Source organism: Cricetulus griseus, chromosome 2, assembly GCF_003668045.3.
Source record: "Cricetulus griseus strain 17A/GY chromosome 2, alternate assembly CriGri-PICRH-1.0, whole genome shotgun sequence".
NCBI lineage: Eukaryota > Metazoa > Chordata > Mammalia > Rodentia > Cricetidae > Cricetulus > Cricetulus griseus.
Window position 1 is genome coordinate 46,971,982 of NC_048595.1, and position 9,385 is coordinate 46,981,366.

The following is a 9,385-nucleotide window of genomic DNA, read 5'->3' on the forward strand; positions in this document are numbered from 1 at the left end:
TAGTCTCAGAATTCAACCTTGAAGCGAAAAAATGTGGGAGAATCCACTCATTCAGCAGTGGCAATGGGTTCTTAGAGCTGGATTCTTAGCTATATCTAGAGTGTGTTCTAGATATAGGACAGATCAATCATTTCATTCTGTCATGAGAAAACACAGCCTGGAATGTAAAGCGATTTCCTCAAGGCATCCAGCCAAGCAGTCCCAGCACTTAGATTCGCACTCAAGCATTACTTCTAGAACCATACTCTTTATATACAAAAGCCCAAACTATGGAAGTTCAGTGACCACATTGAACTCCTAAGATCAACAAATTCTCTATTCAGAAATAATCTGGCATCCGAAAAATCTCATTCTATGATGGTATTCTTGCAATCACCAGCACATTGCTCAAATGTATACTCATTGATATTCATCTATCCATTTTAAACTAGTTTCTATAATATCCAGGCTTGATCTTAAAGAATAGAAAAATGAAAAAGAACACAGGAAAGGAATGATAGAGGGGAAAGGAGAGAAGGGAAGTCACAAATATCAGGGAGATATCATTGTATTAATAAAACTGATTCCATGTGTAGTGTAGGTGTAGTATGATGTGTGTCTTTCCATTATGAATTCATTTACTTGGAGAGTATAACACTAATAATTCAAGCTCAGTGCATATATTCTCAAATAAACTATCTTGTTTAGCACTTTGTAACACTGTCTTATTTCCTATTTGTATCATGTTTGTAAGTTTTGTGTCTCTAGTGAGAACACAAATTTGAACTTTGATTCTTTTACATGCACCATGCACAGCACATAGCTATAAAAAGCTATTTATATCTAGTTTTGCTCATTTTTTTCAATGAATGAATGTATTAGGCCTCCAGTATGTATGAAAGCTACATAGGTGAACATGGTAGACCAGATGCCTGTCTTCAAGAGCTTACCTTCAAGCACTAACTTCAGCTTTGAGGACGCAGTGGACCAAGGTGTGTGTTTAGGATTTGGGGATAACAAGAAAAAGGGGAAATCCTTCCGAGGAGTGGAGGTTTTGCAGGACTCAGAAGAGAATTAATGATTCTACATGCTATGAGAAATGATTTTTGCAAAGGAGAGCTTGGATAGAGGAAAAGTTCTATTCTAAGTATTAGGAAGCATGTAGTATGATTATCAATGTTAGTGAAGCATTAGCTGAACCTGAAGAAGACAGCAGGCTAGAGCATGCAGGCTCATGTAGACTGAATTTAAAGAGAAACGGGAATGGAATGAATGGAAACTTAAAACAAGGAAGTAGCATGGCATAAGGTATTTAAATATAAATGTTGTTTTGTATATTATGTAAATATATAAGTGTATATTTATATAAAGGTATTTAAAGCATATTTAAATATAGAAAGATTCTAATATTCTACAGAGGCAATGAACTAAGGTTCAGATCCCAAGACTGGAGCCTGATCCCTCCCACAGCTATCATACTTCTTTAGTACCTGTTCCATTGGTGAGTAAGCTATGCTGCACCCACTGAAGTAAGTATGGCCAGTGCAAAGACAGGTTCTCCCCCAATACTTTTGCCCACACCTGCTTCCTTCTCAGGGGATCCTGCCCTCACCATGCTCCCCGTTCCTTCCTATCTATAACCACCTCTTCACACAGCCAATTCCTTCTCAGGGTTCTAAGAGAGAAGCTAAAATGCACCGCAACCCATTAAATCTTCTCTCCAACTCCTTTCTAGTCATTTCAATAAAATTTCTCCCTTTCTTCATTCCACTTGTAAGTTTATGCAATGACCTTTCAACCAGATGATGGTTCCTAAAGCAAAATGGAATTAAGAAAAGGTAAGCCACAAGAATGGAACTGAAAAGAACATAATTGGAAAACTGCAGTATTATCACAAGTCTCTATCTAAAGCTTTTTATGTAAAATAATTTCTGAAGATGCCTTCAAATTTTGTCTCTAGCTCCCCATTTGCTTCTAATTAAGTTTTCTTTGTTAATAATTGACCTAGATAGGTCACGTGGGAAGACTAACAGCAATATTCAAAAGCAATACTTGAGATCAGAAAAACATTGAATGCCATCACTCTCCTCTGCTACATCACTGTGCTAGGTGCCGAGTTCATGGCAAGTATTTGGTATTAAGTCTGAAGTTGGACTAGTCACTGTTGATGGACAAGTAGATGACTACCCAATCTTCTCAGAGATTTGAAGTTGCCCACTGGGATTGGATGAGCACTAAAGCATCTAACAGTGTCTTCCCAACTCACACCTGAAGATAGAGAGAAGTTACATAAACGATGGAGTGTGTATTAGAATCTCAGAGGCATGCTTAGAGTTATTAAAGTAACTTCACCATTTAAGGGAAGGGAATCAGCATTTGAGGCACTCACTCCAAAACCTCTGAGCTAACTACAAAATGAGCACTCTTGTTCAAAAGGCTTTGTTCCTTTTTTTTTTTTAAGTCACATCAAAGACTTTTCCAAATAGAAAATTCCATTTCCAGAGTTTACAGGTTTATTGCTGCAGCAGATGTTCAGCTAATCTCAAATTGGACAAAATCATATAAGTAATCATTTGAGGCATAAAAAGCACTAATAAGGAATGAAAAGGCAGGCTTCTGCCAGCACTCATATTTTCAGTAGAAAGAAACAGAATATGCAACTGTGGAAACAAAGGCTTGTTTTTCAGTGTGGCTAACATGCCTGCCCTGCTACAAAGTAAAAAAGAAAAAGTTCTTAGAGGCTGAAAATCATGAGTTTTGTTAAGTGGACTTGAATTCAAATTCCATTCTACAGTGGGCACTTTTTTCTGCCACAATGTATTATTTCTAATTTTTAAATCTGGAAAAAGTATTATAAAATATTCTATCAAGAATGCAGTTCTGCAGATATGCCTATGAGTAGTAAACAAATTAAAATCTATTAGTCACCTCAAATTGCAACTAAATCCTTAAAACCATTCTTTTTCCTTTTCAAAACTCTTATACAGAATAAAACCGCTGGCATGAGGGAAGTGATATTTTGAATATAGCAGCAGCTAAGAGCCTGAAGATAGAATCAAAACAGAGCACCAATTAGTTCTGTGTGGGACAAGAAATGTATTTAACAGCCAGCCTCAGGAATGAAAAGATTATATGGAACCCTAGCTTACTTTCAGTGATGTTAGGAAGTAACATTTAAGATTTTTAACAATAACATATGAAAGAATAGCCTTTGATTCGCTGCCCTCTCCACGCTGACCACATCTTAGCATCACCAGTGCATATACGCATGGCTATAGCTCCCTCTGCTTACCACCTCTTCCTTTGCTCCTATAGTGCCTCTGAGTATCATCGTGTAGTTTTCCTCAGCAAAGAAACAACTCTGTACCAACCACTGTCAAAAAATAAAGAATTCAAGAAGCAACAAATCAAGTCTCTTAAAGGATAATTCTTGCACGAGAATAACTGAAAGAGAGCCATGAGCCACACATTGCTGCTGAGCTGTGTAAGGATCCTTCAATTACGGTGCTGTCTCTCACCGTATTAGAACAAGAGGGAGGTGGTACCCTTCCTCATCTAAGACCAGGCCTTCCAAAGGCCTATATCCTGTTCCAAACAAACACAGAAGTTGAATCTGAACCATGAGCTATTCAGCTAAATATGTATTTATTCTTGCTTCCCGCGAAACAGAGGAGGACCTGAAAAGTTGCCCTTCCATGCTTTCTCAAAGCAGCAGACAAGAAACACTGCAGCAACATAGCAATGTGCACGCACGCGCACACAGAAAAGTATGAGCCTCAGCCTCTCCTCTCTAGAACTGTGTTTATGTGCATGACTGCACATGCATGTGAGGCCATGCCTATGTGGCACACAGGAACTGGTTGAGAACAGACCATGTGCATGCTTGCTGCTGCAGTCTCATAGTGCACACTGGCATTTCAGCAGACAGATGCCATGGCAGTATTTTGTGCACATTTTTTGGGGGGAACTCTTAGTTTTCCAAGGTTACTGTGGTATGTGCAACAACCTGACTTTATCTAGAGGTGAGTTCAGTGGACATAACTGCCACATCACATCTTCAGAGTAAGAGAAATTTAGAGGAGGGATTCTGGGATGCAGCATCAGAAATCTACACAGACATTGCTAAAAAGACTGGCAGTGTGGTTGGAAGGCCACTGACAGGCAAATAGATTTCTGGTAAAGGCTCCTACCTGTTTTTCCAAGGTCACTGAACAATTAAACAGGTGACCATTTAAATAGGAATTACTGATAGAAAGCATTTATTAGTTGCACATGAAATTTGAAAGCAGGGTGCACATCTAATTGTGCCCCCAAAGGTTCAATCGAAACAACTGTAACCATAGTGTCACCTCTGATGCCTACCAGTGTGAAGATAACAACCTCCATGAGATCAATTTGGCAAGCTAGCAACGGTGCTACTTCAGCACCAACACCAGTCTTTGTTAGAGTTCCCATTTCAGTTTCTGCAGCACAGATAAGCTTATCTCAGAGCTTTGAGCTGGCTTTCTGGATGGCACAGCAGACCTTATTACCAGGAGAACTGCTAATGAGCATCAGGAAATGCTACCAGCTCCAGAGAACTCGTGGGATAGTTTCAAGGCGAGAAGTAAAAGGACAGACCCTCAAATTCCCCATGGAAGGCTAGACATGAATCCATATGTGTTCTGATGTATTTTAACATATTCTACATAAAATTTAGCTGAAAAAAACATAGTACTTCTATAGACAAGATGGTTTTTTTCTGATGAAGATAAGTAATAATGGGCTTTGAATCAAAAACTACATAAGTTATACTCTTTCTGTTTGCCTTGCCTTGTTATTCAAAGATTAAATTCATTTTGAATTAGTTAAAACTGATTTAATCTTAGTCTGAACAATATCACTTAGCTCTCTGAAAAGGAGACCAGGCTCTAAACAGAATGATTTCCTACCTCCTTTTAAGGATACTTCCCCAAAACTGTGGGTTTCTACCCCAGAATACTTCACTCCCTCAAATCACATTAATGACATGACATGAAGAGAGAGAGAGAGAGAGAGAGAGAGAGAGAGAGAGAGAGAGAGAGAGAAAGAGAGAGTTCATTTCTGGCACATGAGTACAGCCTACATTGCAGGTTTTGTTGAAACCATCTACCATTTTCCTTTTATTCCAGTTTAGTACATTTCTAAGGCCCACTGACCATTGACAACTGGTAGGATAGACCTTGGCTTAAAAGGTGGCCTCTCTGCCATTTCAATGCTGATTTGAAACCCATTATGCACTGAATTCTGTATCATAAAATCCAACTTGGGTACTACATTTCTGCCTGTCATCTTAGGGAAGGCCAGGAGTTTTGCACCATCTGGTAATGTGGAAACAGAAAATCGGAGCCAGTATAGAGCTCCCTGCTTCTTCTCTGACCAATTTGTTGCTTTCCTGTGGCAATGTTGGCTGGCTCTCACCATCTCAAGCTGGAAAGGGCAAGTTAGTAGAAAAATGAGTAGTTTAAATAGCATCTTCCAGGGAAAGTCCCTTCTCACACTTAATGTTAAATTCAGTAAGATAATCGCCAAATAATCATTTGATGTTTAGCTAAGAGCCATCTCCTTTCTAAACCGGTATGACCCCGGTTAAGGGGCCAAGAGGCCCAGGTATTTTTCTTAGAGCTTTCATTCTGCTGCAATGACAGCCCCCATAAAACTCCAGTTTACGAACCTAATTTGTTGCACCCCTCACTCCAACATTATAATGTAAGCTCCAGTGACCAAAATATCTTCTAAGATATGTAAACAGTTCACTGAAAAAGACAGCATGTTAGGAACTCTGCCGATGACCTCTCCCGTCAAATGTCAATTTCTGAAAACAAGTTTCCTTGGCAAAGATTTAACCAGCGGGCTTTCAGGAACCTAACACAAAAAAACCTTATCTTTTCTCCTAACTTGTTTGGTCTGCGAGCTTCTTTCTAGCTGTCTCAGTTTCTGACAAACACTTAGGCTTTTCTCTTTCAAAGGGACTGGGAGCTGAGGAGGATCTGAGCTAGGCAGAAACCCTGTGGTTTGATTCCATTAGTCTAAGCCACGGCCGGTTGCGAGCAAGCTGCCTTATCTGCTAGCAAAAACCCTGACAGCCAGGTTCTAGACACAGACACTAGCTGCATGCATTCTTCCATACTGGTCTACCCAAATCTTGGCCGGAGCCAGCCAACCACAACAGAGGGAATCCTACCTTCCATCATGGTGGCAGAATTGCATTCCTTAATTTCCAAGGAGTCAGAAAAAACACAGGAGGATACGCTTCCAGGTCCCAGCTAAGTCCTCACAATGCCGCTGTTGAGGTCTGCTCTGCTTGCTGCCAAGCCAAAGGAGACAAGTGTTAACCCGAAAGACAGGCCATGGATGCTGCTTCACCTACAAGCTCCCATGAAGATGCTGAGAGAGAAAGGCAGAGGAACAGCAAGCCGGCGAGCTGCACCGCCTGCACTGCCTCGGCCAATCCCTTCAGCTCTGGACCGCGTCACATGGTAGCCAGCCTGCATCTCCTGACACAATACCCCCGGAGAGCGCACGGAACCCATTTCCCGTCCCCATTCCTCGCCACCACCCCCGCCTCCCCCCCCCTCCGCCGCCCGCAACCCTCTCCTCTCCAAAAACACAGCCCCTTCCCCACCTGGTGACGCACTTCCCCCGCCCCTCCTCGTGGTCCTCGCAAGCCTATTGCGGCTCCCAGGCGCCCGATGATCTGAGCTGCCACCGTGACTGGGGACGCCAGCGAGAAAGGAGCCCAGGAAGCTGAGCTGCCCAGGGGATTTTTCCCTTTTCTCTTTTATTTATTTTTAAAGAAAAAAAAATCTTCTCAGTAATTCCAGGTCTTGGCAACACACTTACACACTTTTATATTTCCATTCCAACCCCATTTTAACCTGAAGGAATTTCAAATGTCAGCACCTGGCTTCTGGGCACATCTGTCATCTGTGGATCTGTAGCTCGCTCTCTCTCTCTCCTCTCTCTCTCTCTCTCTCTCTCTCTCTCTCTCTCTCTCTCTCTCCTGTCTCTCTATCTCTCTGTCTCTGTGTGTCTCTCCCTCTCATTCACGAGAGAAAAATCAATTCGCTGACGTCACATCATAAACAACCATCCCCCAAAGGATGATGCAGAAAAAAAAAAAAAATCATCCCAGCTGCCTTGAAAAGAGGCAGGAAATTAATTGCGCATGACATGCCCAAGGGCTGGGAACTGTCATTAAAACAAAGAAACAAAAGAACCCACCCGATCCGGGCTCTGGAATCAAACCGGCGATGCTCCAGCTCATTTCTGGGGCGAGAGGCGGGAGAGGAGGCTGAAGGCAGAAGCCTAAGCCCCGGCCGCCTCCGGCGTGTGCGCGCTGTCTCCTCCCACGCACAGGCTCTGCAGCCGCGACCACGGGCAGCGAGTCCCACCGCCACCCCCGCTGCCACCGCGTCCTCCCGCCTAGTTGGGCCGCCGCCCGACACAGGTGGAGAGCCTCTTTCGCAGCCTCGGCCACAGCCGCCAACTGCAGCCCCTGCAGCAGGGCACGTTTTACAAGAGACGCGCCTCCTACGATCTTGAGTCGCCTCGGAGCCCAGCCATTTACCCGGGGGAAATCCAGCGGGAGGCAACCTGGAACGGTTGCGCTGGAGGGATGGGCGGAGCCCGGGCTTGGCAACTTGCTGGGATGGGATCTGCTTGCACCAGAAAGGTTCAGTCAGACACAGGTCTGGTTGAGTTGAGGGTCTGTCACCTGAGTGCTCACAAGAGACCTAGGAGTCCTTCAAAGGGACTCCTGAGCCCGTTGTCCTGCGACCCTGAGCCAGACAGTCAAGCACAAATAAATGGAACCGAGTAGGGAGGCCTAGGAGAAGGGAGAGAGGAAATGATGAAGGGAGATGGGAGGCTAGAGAAAGGTCTCTTTAAAATGGGGAAGAATAGCAGAATCGGGGCTATGAAAATTCCCTTATTGAAGATCCGGTCTGAGTGTCTAACAACAGAGCTGTTCGTTTATAACACCCTCACTTAATATTATCCAGATCTCGACATTTCCGGATTTCTTCCAGAAGGAATATGAGATACTGGTGGCCATGAAATAATAAAGAGCACAGCTAAGGAGGCCAAGCAAGATGCAAATTAGTCAAAATCGAAAAGCAACTCAGTTCCTTAGCAACTTACAAGATTTTCTTAATTAAAGAAAATCTCATCGTTTCCCCCTCAAGGACACACGTTTCAATGGCCTCTGCATTTCAAAATTAAAGTCTCTGGAGAGACACTCTTGCTTGAGGCTTTTCCCTATGTCTACGAGGAAGTAGAGTTTTAAAAGGAAAAGATTACAAAATAAAACATGTCTTAAGGACAACTTGATCTGCTCTAAACTGCTGGGAGTTATTGCATAAAGGGAGTGTGTGTGTGTGTGTGTGTGTGTGATTAGCAAATTATTTTAATGATGATTAAGAACGTGGTGTCAAACAGTATGATATGGAATTGTGTCTCTTTTTCATTGAGATCTGAAACCCTAAATCAGTCATTGAGATCTTGAAACTCAGGGCTTTGGTTTCTTACCTATAAAATGGAGATTACAATAATACCAAGTTCCCAAGCCTATAAACCAGCTGTCTCAACCTGTGAGTTGAGACCCCTTTGTGGGTGAGTGTTCCTTTCACAGGGGTAGCCTAAGGCCATTGGAAAAGACGGATATTCACATTTATGATTCATAGCAATAGCAAAATTACAATTATGAAGTAGCAATGAAAATGATTTTATGGTTGGGTGCCACCACCAAGTAAGTTAGTGTTGTGTCTGGGTCCTTGCCTTGTTAAGTCCTCCATGTTAGCTTTGCAGAATTAGTGTAATTGACACTGAAGGGCTGGCACATGCATCAGAGAAGGTTGCAGCCAGAGAACTGTAGGCACAGACAGCCATGTGCATGAGAACAGCAGTGAAAGACTAGGTGAGACAGAGGGTCAGTTTGTTGGAGATGTTTTAAAGCTGCTGAAGACAAAGTCGAAGCAAACACGATTAATTGGGGGAAATCCGAAAATGATGGAATGTTAGGATAGTTCACGAAAAGAAATGGAATGAACTTGGGGTGGAAGTTATAAAACAGATAAGGAGCTCTGAGTGGGGAAGGTTGAGTCTGGAGGTGAGTGGAAGCAGGACATGCAGGAGGTGGAGAGAAGCTTCAGACAAAGGAGGTGTTTGTCAGCCTTTGCTCCCAGCCCTAGCTCTAGTGAACTGAGCGGACCTCTCACATTCGCTGCAGTTCACGCCAGTTTGGTTTTAGGATTGCAGCAAGCCTAATATCTAGAAATCAAGCTCATAGATTCTTGATTGGAATATATTTGAAAGTTTTAACGCACATAGAAACATTGTAAATATTTATGGGGCACAATGTCATAGATAAGTGCCTATGTAGCATGTT

The 9,385-nt window shown here is 42.8% G+C and overlaps 1 protein-coding gene across 21 annotated transcripts in view; it reads right to left on the reverse strand.

The window, feature by feature from the left end:
* The window catches only part of Sgip1 (SH3GL interacting endocytic adaptor 1), a 185,795-nt gene extending 178,236 nt beyond the window's left edge, over positions 1–7,559 (reverse strand). For 9 of the 21 annotated variants that reach the window (XM_027402305.2, XM_035439766.1, XM_035439765.1 and 6 more), the window contains exon 1: positions 6,182–6,542. In XM_027402305.2, the coding sequence (XP_027258106.1) occupies positions 6,182–6,191 (10 nt within the window). In that variant the 5' untranslated portion in view covers positions 6,192–6,542. Of the gene's footprint in view, positions 1–3,271; positions 3,353–6,181; positions 6,543–6,900; positions 7,036–7,221 lie in introns of those variants that run through there. The other 12 variants (XM_027402308.2, XM_035439752.1, XM_035439760.1 and 9 more) reach the window with 6 other exon arrangements.
* Between the last annotated feature and the right edge of the window lie 1,826 nt (positions 7,560–9,385).